At 42.0% G+C, this 16,802-nt stretch overlaps 1 protein-coding gene and 1 pseudogene across 2 annotated transcripts; one reads left to right on the top strand and one right to left on the bottom strand.

The window, feature by feature from the left end:
- The first annotated feature begins 1,354 nt into the window (after positions 1 to 1,354).
- LOC308082985 (ornithine decarboxylase antizyme 1-like) lies at positions 1,355 to 2,532 on the top strand (annotated as a pseudogene). Its single transcript has 2 exons — positions 1,355 to 2,040; positions 2,489 to 2,532. The product of its transcript is annotated as an ornithine decarboxylase antizyme 1-like (transcript).
- A 3,351-nt stretch (positions 2,533 to 5,883) lies between these two features.
- On the bottom strand, positions 5,884 to 12,294 carry znhit1 (zinc finger, HIT-type containing 1). Its single transcript, XM_080423354.1, has 6 exons — positions 12,255 to 12,294; positions 10,733 to 10,830; positions 9,750 to 9,825; positions 8,693 to 8,772; positions 6,998 to 7,167; positions 5,884 to 6,066 (listed from the first exon to the last, which is right to left on the bottom strand). The coding sequence occupies exons 1-6, from the start codon at positions 12,277 to 12,279 to the stop codon at positions 6,045 to 6,047; spliced, it is 471 nt and encodes a 156-aa protein (XP_080279480.1). The 5' UTR covers positions 12,280 to 12,294; the 3' UTR covers positions 5,884 to 6,044.
- Between the last annotated feature and the right edge of the window lie 4,508 nt (positions 12,295 to 16,802).

Raw genomic sequence — 16,802 nt, 5'->3', positions numbered from 1 at the left:
GAGGAGCTCATGTCATAAAAAAAAGAGGAAACTTCAATGGTGAAACAAGCAATTGAGGGGGGAAAATATGTACTAAAGGACAGTATTGCAATACTGGCGTCAACATCCCATTGCAGTTGCCTTCATTGGCACATTTCATTTACAGTATGAAGCCATCAATGGTCCACTTGGGCTATTCAAACCCTAACCCTTTTTAATTTCCGTTCCCTGAACCCGCCACTTGTCCCTCGTTTGTCCACAGAATATGGGGGGAAGGCTTTGAGTTTTCATGGTCGTGGAATCAGCTCCAATGGGACCGACTTCACCTGTTTAAATAAAAGTTTAAAAAAAGAAAGAACTGGACTACAACCGTATTATCCACTTTCATCCTGGAGTCCCTATAGTTTTGGGCAAGTCTATTTCTATTTATTAATGTATTTATCTTTTACGCTGTGGCTCTGCAAGAAGCTAGCCATGTCTGTTTGGTCTGGGGCTAATCTCAATCTCACTAACTGCTGCTTTATTTTTTTTCACGTTTTATACTTTTGGAAAGATTTAATATTATAATGGAAGTCAATGGGGCTGTAAACCATGTCCAAATTTGGACTACTGTATCTTCATAGATACATCATAGATGAGTGATGTCACAAAAGATGAGTGATGTCACTGAAGATGACTGATGTCACAGATGAGTGATGTCACAGGCTGGTCACATAGTCCCAGATCCACAATGGAGCCGTTCCCATGTGGATCCTGAGAGCCACATAATGTAGTTTAATAAATAGAAAATGTTTTATTATGATCTATAACTTACGCAAATCTCTGTGCGTGTGAGCGTGTGTCTGTGTATCTGTCCTATGACCAATCAAATTCAAGCTAACTGTGTGTATCGCGGATATCGATACACACAGAAATAAAACATTGATAGAACCGCAAATCCCCATAGAGTATGGTCAGACCAGCGTTTGGGCTCGCCATATATGGGCAGAAAAGGGACACATAAGACACTTAAGACAGATAAAAGGGTCACATCCAGACAGACAGACTGATACCGAGATCTCCATTTATGGGCATAAAGGGGACACTGACAGACAGACGGGTACAACGGGTCTTGCTAAAAAGTTGCTCATATAAAAAAGGCATTCGCTGTGAATGGCTAAGACGTGCAGAAGGGAGTGTCTTCCGGTCTTCTCCCTAATGAGGAGGCGGGGAATTCGTGACACGACAATGACGCTCCAGTGACGTCACGATTACATCACTCACTGCGGGGGGTCTAGCCCATATATAGCATTAGCAGCTGCAGGGAGGAAAGACAAAACACAGCCCAATCGTTTGACTTCGAGAAGATCCAAAGGAGATTCATCAAGATTACCACATGATTAAATCCAACCTGCAAACAATATTGAATAGCCACTGTTTCATACGAAAGAAAGAGAAAGACTTATCCAACATGTCGTTACAAACCGAACAGAGCAGTAAACCTGAAAGTGAAGGGACCTCCTCCTCCCCCATCACGAGGTCCACCCCCCGCTGCAGTAACCCCGGTCCGGGGCCTCTGTGGTGCTCCTGACACCCCCCACGCACCGCTAAAGATCCCGGGTGGCCGACACGATGATCAGCTGCAGCTGTTCTACTCCGACGCCAAGCTACTGGTTCTGGAAAGTCCCCCGCCCGCCAACTGCAGAATGCGTTGCCTGCTCTTTGCGCCGTGCCGCTCGACGGGGGCCAAGCACTGCGTCTGGAGGGCGGCGCTGAAGGGCGGCCACCTCTACGTCGAGATCCCTCCCGGGCCTTTGCCCGAGGGCAGCAAAGACAGCTTCGCCCTCCTGCTGGAGTTTGCGGAAGAGCAGCTGCGGAAAGATCGAGTGTTCATCTGTTTCCACAAGAAGCGCCACGACAGGGCCGCCCTGCTGCGAACCTTCGGTTTCCTGGGCTTCGAGGTCGTGTCGCCGGGGCATCCCCTCGTTCCCGCCCACCCCGACGCCTTCTTCATGGCTTACAGCATCGAGCCAGACTCCTCCCCCTCCTCTGATCAGTGCAGGATTAACGGGAGGGCTTTAGGTGCTGAAGCACAGGGCACCAGCCTTGGGGGGGCACCAAACGGCGGGGAGAAAGTGAAAGAAGACAGAACTAGCACCGAAATTTAGAAGCAGCGGCTGCTGAAGGACCGCTAGAACAGTGAACCGTGGCGGTGAAGTGTCAATTCCCCCCCTCCCCCCCCCCCCCCCGTTGACAAAACGGTCCCGGGGGGCACCGAAACAGTTCGTAGCACCGGCCCTGCCTCTGATGATTAAACCACTGAGCAATTACACAAGCATTGTTGTACTCATACTCATTTCAAGGGCCCACAGTTTGATTAGCCCACGGACCCCCAGTTTATTGTCTCTAATACCCCAATAGACACTGTGGTCTCAAGAGTGTACAATATTTGACCCACATTTCAACCGCTAGTGGTCCCTGGACCTGACGTCCTATGCTTAATGTTTGTATGCCATGTTCTGGGTTACAGTGTCTGACGTTAAAGGCAATCTGGGCGAATCTGTCCTCAGATGAAGAAGGTAGAGGAGTGGAATTTATTTTTCTTTTTTTTTTGTTACGGCATAGCGCCTAAAGGGCAAGCTGTCTGGAAGAGCGTTTTGTCTGTACAGTATGAAAAGCACATACATACTGTGTCCCAAATCTTTGTGTGACAGCGACTGACTGGTTTTGCTGTTTTTTGTCCATGCTGCCAGTAGGCCAAGGAAGAAAAATCCCTGAATATTTTTTGATTGTATGATTGTGATTTTTATACTTTTTTTTTGGAAGGGGCTGAATATTTCATTCATCTTAATTGTGAATTAATAATCTCAGATCCACAGTCCCACCGATCAGTCTGTCCCAAATATGGAGCCATGCGGAGCTCAATATGATGTCATATTGATGAAGCAAGATTATATGTATTTTTGCCCAAATATAGAGTTTTCTCAAATGCATATCTCACAAACAAGAAATGTGGGCAGACATTTGGGTGGGACATGCATCAAATGGGACAAACGTCAAATTTCTTGTGCATGCTAGCAGCAAGAAAGAAACTTAGTGTGGACAAATACCTGTGCATGTATTTCCCCACCACAGCCTAATATTATTATTTAGTTTTGGCTATGTGCAATAACTGCAAGCCAATGTTCGGATCGGCATTGTCAGTATTGGTCTTACTTTCTTGAATTCATATTTATTTAAGCCAGTGTTTTGAGACATGTTGTCTTCTATTGCTACACAATAAATAAATGAATAATAATAATAAGGATAATTAAAAAAAAAAAAAATTAAATGAAATTAAATGAAAACATTAAATGGACGATCAGGCTTCAGATGATCGGTGATTGGTCCCCAAGAACCTGATCGGAGCACCTCTACTACATTTATTAACTACAGGTTTGGACGTTACGTTTGGGGCGTTAAATAGTTAAATAAAATCACTCTAAACTCTAGAGTTTAGAGTGAAACCAAAAAAAACTTTAAAAATAAATGAAAATGTGGAAAAAAATCACAAACATCTACAGTTCCGGCCCTCACACCTACATCGCACCGCCATATCTCATATATGGAGATGTCTGTATGTCAGTCCTTAGTCCCTTTTATGCCCTTATATGGAGATCTCTGTATCTGTCAGTCCTTGTCCCTTTGGCTTCATCCAGGCTCTTGTCATCTCCCGCCTGGACTACTGCAACTCCCTCCTTGCTGGTGCTCCGGCATCTGCCATCAGACCTCTGGAGCTTGTTCAGAAAGCTGCGACTCGTCTGGTGTTCAACCGCCCCAAGTTCTCCCACACAACCATCCTTCTCCGTTCTCTACACTGGCTCCCCGTAGCGGCTCGCATCCAGTTCAAAACCCTGGTGCTAGCCTATAGGGCAGTGAAAGGAACAGCTCCTTCTTACCTCCGGGCTATGGTCGATGCCTACACCCCTGCCCGACCACTTCGGTCTGCCACCTCGGGGCGACTGATTGCCTCGTCACTCAAGGGTCCTTCTGGCCGATCCACACGGTCACGACTCTTTTCTGTTCTGGCCCCACAGTGGTGGAATGAACTTCCCACTGATGTTAGGACAGCAGAGTCACTGCCCATATTTCGCCGCAGGCTGAAAACCCACCTCTTCAGGAAACACTACCCTTCCTCTCTGCCTGACCTACTTGTTGTTAACTAGTTGTACGAACGCTTGTTTTCTATTGTTGTATTGTTTATTGGATCTTGTTTAGTCGATACACTTATTTGTTTTAGCTCATGCTCATTTGATTTAGCTATTTTGTCTCATCTGTTTAAGGAAATAGGTAGCTGATATATTGCACTTTTACCTTAGCGCTAGGTATACTCTTGGTTGCTTGTTTTTGCAGAAAATGCACTAAAGACTTCTGGTGATTAGTAGTTTTCGTTCCCTACCCATGTTGAATACACTTATTGTAAGTCGCTTTGGATAAAAGCGTCTGCTAAATGACTGTAATGTAATGTAATGTAATGTAATGGAGATCTCTGTATCTGTCAGTCCTTGTCCCTTTTATGCCCATATATGGAGATCTCAGTCCTTGTCACTTTTATGCCCAAATATGGAGATCGCTGTATCTGTCAGTCCTTGTCCCTTTTATGCCCATATATGGAGATCCATGATGTCATCAGTATATGCCCATATATGGGCATGCCCCTTTTGTGCCCATATATGGAGCTGACTGATTTGTTTGTGCCTGATGCCATGACGACAGAATAGATCAAGATAAAACTAAAGATCACGCAAAACATCTTAGTACAATTTCCCCAACTTCTATATAGCGAGAGAAACAAATCATGTTTTCTAAAGGCATGCTTTCACAGGGGATGTAGCTCAGTGGTAGAGCGCATGCTTCGCATGTATGAGGTCCTGGGTTCAATCCCCAGCATCTCCAATCTTTATACAGTAGATGATTATAAATAGCGCGTTATCTATCTGCTAGCCTGTGGATAGACAATCCTTCTTACTTTGGAGGTCAGCAGTTGAAATATTGATCAAAATGAATGGGAAAAGATCTTCGTAATCTATTAGCAGTCTCTGTTCAACGATACTGAATGATTGAGTGCAGGGCCTTTAACTTGAAGTTTGTAGATCGGCTATTTCAATAATGCTTTCTCTTAGGCATAAATGTATTAAATATCAGGCACGCAAGCACACAAACACACACACACGTTGCCATTTTTAACCATAAACCTTATGCCGAAAATAGCCGATCTGCAAACTCACAATGCATCACAGACGAAATTGTGTGAGTTTGAGTACTAATAGCACAGGGGATGTAGCTCAGTGGTAGAGCGCATGCTTCGCATGTATGAAGTCCTGGGTTTAATCCCCAGCATCTACAGTGTTTATGAATGATTTAAAGACTGGACATATATTCGGTGCGCACAACTAAGTATAAATCAGACACAACTCTAACCCCAACCTCTAAATGCCTAATCTTAACCCTAACATCTAAATGCCTATCTTAACCCTAAATGGCTAATCTTAACCCTAACCTCTAAATGCCTAATTGTAACCCCTTTACCCTAATCCCAACCTGACTCTTTTACCAATTGTAATGTAGGCCTAACTCTAAAACCTTTTTTTAAACCATTCAAATATTTCTGTTGTGAATTCCAGGACATTGAGGACAACTATCCTAAAGCCCCATTCACACCACCCGGCGTGCAGCTAATTAACATAGATTTTTAATGTAATGTCTCTAATAGTTCCCTACATATTTCGCAAAAAGCGTGCGTCAGTCACGGCTACCTTTTCCTCTTCTTTGGCGCAGCAAGAAATCCATTTTGAAACGAGCCAACTAGCCTGGGCTTCTCTGATGTGAAATCATCAAACATTATAAAGACAGACATTCTTACAGTTATCCTTTTTTATTTACATGTTTTAATTTTCAGTTTAAACAACATTAAATAATCTATTAAGTATTAAAGAAAAAAATACATCAACACAATGTAGCTGTGACCTCTAACATCTAACACGTGGTGCCGCTCGGGTCTCACCATCCCATAATCCTCCTCCATTCTGTTGCTGTCATGGATACAGCTATAGTGTCCACTTCAAACACCTGAGAGAGAGACAGACAGACAGACAGACAGACAGAATGAGAGACAGAAAGTGAGTACTCAGGCACTTTTGCGTCCACCCCAGAACAATATCAGTCACCAGAAGCAGAGACGTGTGTTTTAAATGAGTCTAACATTCATTAGAAGGACAATATCAGTCACCAGAAGCAGGGTCGTGTGTTTTCAATGAGTCTAACATTCATTAGAAGGACAATATCGGTCACCAGAAGCAGGGACGTGTTTTAAATGACTCCAACATGGTTAAAATGTAGTTTGAAGTTGATTGGGTGTCTGATAAAAAAATATAAAATATTTACATATTGAATATTGAAAATCTGTCCCGTTTACACACAAAAGCTTGAGATGTTGTTAAAACTACACCAGTTTACTACACTTTTACATGGTTGCTGTCGTCATAGCACAGGGTCACACAAAGAGCAGCAAAAATAGGGACTCAAAGGGTTCGTCCCCCGTGCCGAAAGTACGGCTCCCAGTTCCGTTGTTTTCTTGCTTATACTGGTTTCTCACATGTACTGTAACACAGCGGCTCTCAAACTTTTTCATGTCAAGGACCCCCAAAATGATATGTAATTGGCCAAAGACACACATCTCAAAGTATGTTGTTCCAGGGACCGCCACAGAAGCAAAGATTTGAGTTACAAATGTTCACTTTAAAAAAATATATATTCAAAGGTTTGAATAACGATTTTTGAATATAGATTTTTCAAAAATAGCAGATCTACAAGTTCATAGTGCCGCGCTATGAGCTTGTAGATCTGCTGTTTTTGAATATCCAAAGTATAAAAGGTTAAAATTATTGTAACGCCATATTAACACATGTCGCTGGGGACCCCCTGGAACCCCCCCAAGGACCCCACTTTGAGAACCAATGCTGTAGCATATATACACACACACACACACATAAATATGTACCTGGTTTCTCTGTGCGTGAGGAGGCATTTGGTGGTGCAGTAGCGCCCTCCACAGGAGGTGCAGGTGTACTGCGAGGGGAAGCCGCACGCCGAGCAGAATTGGCGGGGCGGCAGAGAGGAGGGCGGGGCCTCAGCCGATTGGTAGTTGGGCTCCGGGCGCTCCGACAGGTTCTACCAATCAGACACAGTCAGGTCAGGTGACAGGATAGTAGGCAATAAAAACACGTATATATATATATGTATGTATAGGACCTGGGGTCCTTCAGGGGGTTCCAGAGGGTCCCCGGCAAAGCGAGGAAACCCTATTATACATCGGCTAATTCCAATAACATCTAGGGAAAAGAATTTGGAATATTTTTTAAACGTTTTTTTATATTTTCACAGCTAAGTATAAATCAGACATTACGACGCCATCAAGGCCCAACAACATAAACCTTAGTCGACTAAATCAACTGCAGATCTTATAGTTATTCTATCTATAGTGGCTCACAGTGGTGGAAAGTAACTAAGTACATTTACTCAAGTACTGTACTTAAGTACAATTTTGAGGTATTTGTACTTTACTTGAGTATTTCCAATTTCCAATACTTTTACTTCTACTCCACTACATCTCAGAGGCAAATAATGTACTTTTACTCCACTACAATTATTTGAAAACTTTAGTTGCTAGTTACTTTTCAGATATAAACTATGATATAATGAAACATACATTAACCATTTTAGCCCTATTTTATACATAGGCTATTTGAAAATAGCAGATCTACAAGCTCACAACGCGTCGCATCGCGACGCGTTGTGAGCTTGTAGATCGGCTATTTTCAAATATTTAGTACTTTTACTTTTGGTACTTTAAGTACATTTTGATGCCAATACTTTTGTACTTTTACTCAAGTAAATTTTAAATTTTGGATTTTTACTTGTAACAGAGTATTTTTATATTGCAGTATTGGTACTTTTACTTAAGTACAGAATTTGAGTACTTTTTCCACCACTGGTCTTCCGTGAGGAAGAAGAAGCCCAACAAATCCACGGTGAGGCCTTGAAGGAGGGCCAGTCAAAGCAAGCCGCGAGTGGAGCCTGCAGTACCACCACGGCCCAAGACACCATCACGCCAGAAGGTAATGTTTGGAGCCGGGGGGAGTCTGGTGCCACGCTCAGGTCCTGGACCTGGTGAGACAGAGGAGGAGCCAGGCCAGGAGGCCATCCACAGAGCCTAGTCCCTCCACGTGCCAGAGCCTCTCCTCTCCCCAGTCCCGGCAGAGTAGTTCCGGAGAAGCGGACTGAGTGGCCCTGTCTTTCCCTAAGAGGACTGACCGTGGGTAGCTACCTGGGACGTAAGGCGGGGCTTGATCAATCCCGGCTGGGTCACCTGGGCGAGGGTGTATGTTTTGCGAGACCCGAAACACCCGTCGACCCCAGGCTACAACACTGATGATACGTCCCAGTTGCATCCATGTGAATGTTTTTCTTTATAGTCCACTAAAACTAGACTAACAGTAAAACATTTCAGATGACTAAAATATGACTAAAACTAAATGGAATTGTATTCAAAAAACAGACTAAAATGACATCAAAAAGTAGTCAATAAAGTAGGTTTTAGGTCTGATCAAGTGGTAGCAAGCATTCGTTTGTACAATCAGTCAGTCAGACAGACAGACAGACAGACAGACAGGCCAATCAGAGTGATCAGTCTCACCTCCTCCTCCAGCAGAGTGCTGAAGTTCTTCCTGAAACGTTGTTTAAAATGATCTCCTCTGGTTTTCCTCTTCTTCTTACCTAGAGAGAGAGACAGACAAACGGTTAGGTCTAGATTAGAACCAGTGTTGCCATGTCTGCTTATTATAAGCGACTTTGGGCTTGTGTTTCTGTAAAGTCACTTGTAAATATTGGTTCAAGGTTGTACTTTATTGTTACATCTTGTGTACAGGTACATAAGAGTAAAACCTATTTTGGTTTGGCTTCCTTCAGACAATGCAGCAGCATCGATAACAACAACAGAATAATGACAGAAATCGTAAAAATATTTATAGAAAAGAAAGAGCGCAAAAGGAGAGCAAAAACAGAATCAAATACAAGCATCATCAAATGTACATGTGCATAAAAACTTGGTATATCGTATACACCAACACTTTTTTCCCTGTAGCTGCCACCTAACTTTTTGTAAACATCTTCACAGTATATTCTTTTTTTTTTACTTAATTTGTTTTTATCCCACGATTTTGTAACCCATTTTTTCATCCAGTGCCAATTGCCTATGTAATCCTGGGCGCTACACTCCCTCTGCCAGCCTAGGGAGAGCCTAGAGCCAAGCTCATGCCTCCTTCAATGCATGAGAGCTAGCGAGCCGCTTCTTATCACCCGACAGGGGAGAGGTTCCCTGGTTAGACGTAGCGCGTGGAAGGAACACGTTATTCCAACCAGTTCCTTTCCCCTCCATCAGGCGCCGCGGCTGACCAGGGGGAGGCAGTATAGAGACCAGGATTACTACATGTTTTTGTGAGGGTGCCTACCCTAGGGAACACGGGGAGAACATGCAAACTCCACACAGGGCACTGATGACGCGGAGGAGAGAACACGGCCCCAGCACCCACAGCGTGAATCAAACCCAGGACCTTCAAGCTGTGAGGCGACAGCGCTACCGACTGCGCCACCGTGCCCCCCTTAACAGTATATTCTATATACAGCAGATTAGGTAGGTGCAGTTCAGGCATAATAGTGCAAGAAAAGGACGGCTCTGCGAGCGGGGGTCTCACCAGGTTGTTCTGTGTCGCTGAACGCAGGCAGGCGGGCAGTAGGACCCGGGGGAGGCAGTGAGGACAGTGGATCGTCCTGGAAACCAACACAAACATTATTATTATTAATGTCAACCAATCAATGGCCTCAGTCGGGTGGAAACCTTTTATGTCCAAAGTAAACCCCTTCTTTTTTTAAACAGGTAACTCATCTAGATAGGTCACTAGTTTCGGCATAACACAATGTTATAAAATAGTGAAAATAGCCGATCTCCAAGCTCACAACACGTCGCATTGTGAGCTTGTAGATCTGCTATTTTCACTACTTTTGTGTGACGCTCTTGTATAATGACATACATAGGGCATTAATTTACGTAAAAATAATGTTAAAACGTTTAAATATGGAGATGGTTGGACAAGGTTTCTGCCCGATAGCAATCTTTTGTATATTCTATTGTATATCAGTTTCACTGAGTATTGTGATAATTCTGTCATCTGTGAATTAAAAGTTCTGATTTACCTATAAAAAGTTAAGAAATAAAAATGATATTTTTTATGCCATAATCATTGCACTACAATGCATATGCATTATGACAATAAACAAGTGTCTAATGGAAACCAGCGTTATTTAATCTAGTCGTTGACGATTAATAGTCACACATATAATTGCAATTAACTATTTGAATGTGTTTTTGGCATTGAACATTGGAACATAGAAGTAAAACGTATTTTCTGTTTGGCTTTTAGGCTTTGTAAATCAAAATTGCACATGCAGGGCAGATATGACAAATAACTTTAAAAATGACTGATAAATGACCAAATAATAAATAAAAAAATACTGTACTATGTCTTTAGGATTAAGGTTAGGATAAGACCATTCCGAGGTCACCGGATTTGACCCGGGGTGAGCGTGTTCTGGGGCGAGCGTTCTTGCATTCACACACACGCAGTCACACTCGCACACACGCGCACGCACGCACGCACACACACTCACACACACACACCTGGAAGTTGTCTTTCTCCAGAGCGTCCAGCTGTCTGTTCAGTCTCCTCTGTCTGGTGGCTTCATCTAGAACTCTACGCTGACCGGACTCCACACGAGCTGACAGACAGACAGGTAGAGAGACAGACAGACAGACAGACAGACAGCAAGAGAGAGACGGACAGAGAGACAGACAGACAGACAGACAGCAAGAGAGAGAGAGAGAGAGAGAGAGACAGACAGACAGACAGACAGTCAGAGAAACAGAGACAGACAGACAGAGAGACAGACAGACAGACAGACAGACAGAGAGACAGAGAGACAGACACACAGACAGAGAGACAGACAGAGATACAGACAGACAGAGAGAGAGACAGAGAGACAGACAGACAGACAGAGAGACAGAGAGACAGACAGACAGAGAGACAGACAGACAGACAGACAGACAGACAGACAGACAGACAGACAGACAGAAAGAGAGAGAGAGACAGACAGACAGACATTCGGAGAAACAGAGACAGACAGACAGGCAGACAGAGAGACAGACAGACAGACAGACAGACAGAGAAACAGCAAGAGAGAGAGAGAGAGAGAGAGAGAGAGAGAGAGAGAGACAGAGAGAAACATTATACTTTTACTCCAAAACATTCCGGACTTCTACTTGTAAGTAACAGAGTATATCTACATTGCAGTATTGATACTTTTACTTAAGTACCACCACCACTGCTCTTAACCCTTTAAGACCTGGAACGCATCTGTGTCACTTTTTGATTTGAGATAAAAAAAAAAAAAAAGCATTATTTTACACTTTGGCTGGTGCCGCACTACGAGCTTGTAGATCTGCTATTTTTGAAAAATCGAGAAAATGTGTGCAAATCTTTGAATATATATATTTTTAAAGCGAACATTTGTCACTCAAATCTTTGCTTCTGGGGGGTCCCTGGAACAACATATTTTGAGATGGGGGTCCGCTGCCAAATTCATATACATTTTGGGATCCTTGACATGAAAAAGTTTGAGAACCACTGATATAGTAACATAAGTTTTACCATTGAGACCTGAAGCCGAACTGTTTTTTGGAAAAAAAATGATGTTTGTACAGTGGTTCTCAAACTTTTTCATGTCAAGGACCCCCATCTCAAAATATGTTGTTCCAGGGACCCCCCAGAAGCAAAGATTTGAGTTACAAATGTTCACTTAAAAAATATACATATTCAAAGATTTGCACACATTTTCACGATTTTTCAAAAATAGCAGATCTACAAGCTCGAGTGCCGCGCTACGAGCTTGTAGATCTGCTATTTTTGAATCAGATATAACATGACTTTTCTGTTTGATGAATGAACTGTTGGATGGATGCAGATAGCATTAGCATTTATAGCATCTAAGTTGCTTGCGGATAGGTTGTGGTTATCATACTAAAACGCCTGAAAACAGCCTGATAATTATCTCCACAAGCAGAATAAACATTTATACTTTATTATGATGTGATATAAAAGGATATACAATAAGAATAAAATAATTATAAGGGTTTATAAACTGACCGGAGGGTTTCCTCTCAACCACCATGTTGATGTTGTTGTGGAAGTGACGTAGAGAGTTCTTCTTCTTCCCCTTTGATTTATCTTTCCGGCAGACTAGACGCCCATCTGCGTGTTGCTGCCTCTCACTGTTTGAGTTAGGTACTGCGCAATTGTACTGTGGCCTTACTTTCACCTTATGGTGTAGGCCTGTTTCCAGTGGTGGAAAAAGTACTCCCATTTATTTTATCCATTGTAAAAGTATGAATACAGCAATATAGAAATATTCTGTTACAAGTAAAAGTTCAAAATTTGATGCCAATTTTTTTTTTGCATCAAAATATACTTAAAGTACCAAAAGTTAAAAGTACTCATTATGCAGAATGTCCCATTTCACAACTTTTCAAATGTATAAATATCTTTTGAAAATAGCAGATCTACAAGCTCTCAATGTGTAGCACTGTGACGCATTGTGAGCTTGTAGATCTGCTATTTTCAAATGGCCAAAATGTATATAGGGCTGAAGTGGTTAATGTATGTTTTGTAAAAGTATTGAAGTACAGAGCTTTAGTAAATGTACTTGTTACTTTCCACCACTGATGATTTCCCAGACAACCCTGAAGGGACAGTTGTCAGGGAACAATACACAAATAACTATTTTTGCGTATATTTTTTATTTCCTTGAAGGATAATTTATGTTGAACATGCAGTTGGCCTAAAAAGCATAATTTAGGTTACTCTTTGTGTCGACCTTATTTGGCATTGAAGCACACCATTTGGTTTTAATTTTTGTATAATCCTTTTCCAACTAACTCAAACTACAAGTATAATGAAAATACACAACACTCTTATGACCTTATTTTGAATCTCACACCTGACAAATGCATTATGAAAAAGAAAAAAATACACTCAAATTATCTTTAAGCTTTAAGAAGATAAACCACATTCAGAAGTAATATTAAACTGACCTTAAAATTAAGAACAAAATAAAACCAATGAAAAAGTTAAGACTATAATAACCTTGGTCCCAGACTACTTGTGGACCAATAATTATAGTGCACTGTACAATAATGAGAGAGATGACGTGCATTTTTTATTTCTTTTTATTTAGTCAGCTGAAACCTTGGGAGAGAGGGGTGGAAATATGATTACTACATTGTGTTATAAGTCATGCTTACATGAGCATTGTGCATTGAAATGATGATCGTACTTGTTTTTCTAGTATTTTGATTTCAAGGTCCAACTTTTGGATCTTCCGCCTTTTTAGCTCCACATCCAGTTCCGTCTCCTGGAGTCTTCGCTTCTCATTTCTTATTTGGAGATCAGCCAACTCAATCTGTTTTTTTAGGTGTGTGGCGTAGAGACTTCTGATAGTTTGTTGTGAATTCTGTTAAAACACATTATCAATCAGCAGGAATTGTACATTGGGGGTGAATTCATGTCCTTGAGTTAATACTCACTGCATTGCCAGGCTGGCCCTCAGACTGGCTCTGTCCAGCTTCTGCATCTGTTGGTTCCTGTTAGGAAATTATATTTTCTATGACAACCACATCACTGACTTCTTAGCCATTATGCACTTAAAAAGTATAGGCTATTTACAGATACCTCCACCTGCACCGACGCAGTCTCCTCCTCATCATCTGCCTCCTCTTCAGAAATGCCCTCCACCTGCACATTCAATAGAACAGTGGAATGTAATAGCCTTTATTGACCTAGTGGTGACAGGTGTCATTAAATTATAATACTCACTGGATCATCTGGTGGCTCCACAACGATCATGGTCTTTCCTGACTCTGCAAGACAACGTCAGACCTTTAATAATGCAGTTAAGATATTCACATATGTATCAATCACATTAAAAGGAATTATCATTACCAGCAAATACTATAACGCAGGGGTCTTCAACATTTTCAGGCCAAGGACCCCCTAGCTGAGAGAGAGATGAAGCAGGGACCCCCTCTATGTATAAAATTGTGTGTCATCTTTTTTGTTTTACTTGGTCTGCTATTTTTCCCCTCTACACCAAACCTCTTTGCCAAAAATAGCAGATCTACAAGAGGCGTTGTGAGCTTGTAGATCTGCTATTTTTGGCTAAAGTTCTCCTCAGAAAAGGGATGCTAGGGTAAAAAAATATCATGTCACACAAAGATTTGGCGGACCCCCTGTAGTAACTTTGAGGACCCTCTATGGGTCCCGGACTCCCTGTTGAAGACCTCTGCTATAACATAAGGAAACTATAATATTTCACTCACATTCTGTAGCATCAAATCACATGGATACAGTATATTCAGCACATGGTTGCCAGTTGAAATCAAGCCCAACCACGCTGTCATTTAGATGAAGCAAAACAGAAATAACATCATTTTGGATGACTTACTTTGGGTCAGTGATGCACACATCTTCAATCCTAGGCAGGTAGTGAACTTATAACTTATTAAAAAGTCAAGAGTCCTTAAAAAGTCCTTGTTCTAAACTGAAAGAAAAGCTCTCATTAAGAGCACCTGTGCAAAAAACAATCACACCTGCACTGGATGTAACTTAATTGACCATTTAAACGATGGCCTTCTGAACAAATGTAGACCGACCTGCTGAAGGGGGCAGACTCTTCAGGCCAGGGGCACAGAGATCCCCTCCACCACTGGCCTGCCTTTATTTACTGTAAGGCCAGGGGTCAGCTCCTCTTCTGGGGTGTAGTCCTTTGTGGGGGAGCCACCACCCGTGCCACATGTGTGGGTGCTGGTATTCATTAGGCCATGGACCCCCATAACTCTGAGAGTGTATAACTGAAACCAAGTGGACCCTTGCGAGTCCACTTGTCATTTCCATTAAAAGGAAAAGAAAATATATTTTAAAATATCTTTAAAATATATTTTTGAGTTTCCTTTTCTGCTGAGCAGCAAGACCAGATAATCTTCGACTAATTTGATTAATTTACAGTAGCATTTACACAACTTCAAAGATGAAATGGAAGTCGGGGGGATCGAGGCGGACATCTGCTTTAAGCTGTGTGCATTTTCAGTGCTTCCGTTGCACAGACTGTTCAGCGGAAGCGTTCGAAAATTATGTGAGCAAATCTGTCTCAAGAGACTAATACACAGGGTACATATACACCAGGGGTGATGCAACTTTGATGATGGAGAGGGCCACTATATTTCCACACTATCTTTCCACACACAATCTCCGTATATTCACTTTTTTCGCCATTCTATGTCACACAAAAGTAGCAAAAATAGCCGATCTACAAGCTCAAGTGCGACGCGTTTTGAGCTTGTAGATCTACTTTAGCTATTTTTTTATTGGAATGCAGATTTTTTTTGTTGCTATTTTTGAATTGGAATCCTGAAAAGTACATTTTTTAAGTTAATTTCAAATGCATTTAGTTATGCTTATGTTACCTTTATGAACTTAAATACAAATACATTGGACATAAAAAAGACAATAGAATTTTTATACTAGTCATTAAGCTACTAATATAGACTGAAATAATTAAAGCGGGTCATGTTTGCATGTTTGGAATTGTAACAGCTGAAATCAATAATATATCAGTAAAATGAAGTCTCTTAAGTAGTAATATTAACCTGCGGGCCGCATTAGGTGAGGTTGGGGGCCACCAGTTGCCCATGTATGTGTTACACTATTCAAAATCCTTTAAAGACTGGAGATGCTGGGGATTGAACCCAGGACCTCATACATGCGAAGCATGCGCTCCTCCCCAGTTGTATACATTTCTAAGGACCCCCAATTTCGTATTTATTAGGCCACAGACCCTCATAACTGAGAGTGCACAAATTGAACCAAGGGTCCACTTGGTTCCGTTTGTACACTCTCGTACAGACCTGTAAAGGAACCATTTTGGTTCCTAACTATGAATCATTTAGCTGGGGATCCCCCTGGAACCCTCTCATGGACCCTTAATTGGGGGTCCCCGGACACCACTTTGAGAACACCTGCCCTATTGATGCATTGCATTAGAAAGCGTGATTTATTGTTTCTCCCTTTATATAGAGGTCGGACATATTTTTTGGGCGGTGAAACCGCCCCTATAAGTGAGGTTTGGAAAAATGTACAAATATCCTGCGCTGTGAAACCGCCCCTATAAGTGAGGTTTGGAAATTTGTACAATTATCCTGCACCGTGATTGGCCAATCACAATCTATTCAGGACTGTGATTGGCCAGTGTCACATGACACATGTGCATAGCCCTATATAAGAAACCATAACTTGAAAAAAAACATAATTTTGTTTTTTTCAAGTTATGGTTTCGTCCATCATAAAGAGTGTTTCAATAAATGTATTTATCTTTTGTACATGATTGGTTGACTCCATTCAGTATTGTGATTAGCTAGCAAGACACCGCCCACTTCACACAGGGTGTGATTTTTTTACTAGTTGCATGATCTTCAGTTTTATCTGTTATCTTTATCTTCACACGGCCGGACCCGTCGCACCTGGATTAGAACATCCTGCGTGTGAATCTGCGTGCTTGTGGCATGAAGATGATATCCAAAGCGCCCTCCCTCTCTTAAAGACGGGGTGCCGTGATTTTCAGTGATTTTTCCCCCCCTAAAACAT

The sequence above is a fragment of the Gymnoscopelus braueri genome, assembly GCF_963280865.1.
Source record: "Gymnoscopelus braueri genome assembly, chromosome: 3".
Classification (NCBI taxonomy): Eukaryota; Metazoa; Chordata; class Actinopteri; order Myctophiformes; family Myctophidae; genus Gymnoscopelus; species Gymnoscopelus braueri.
This window is presented reverse-complemented; position numbering and strand designations above follow the sequence as displayed.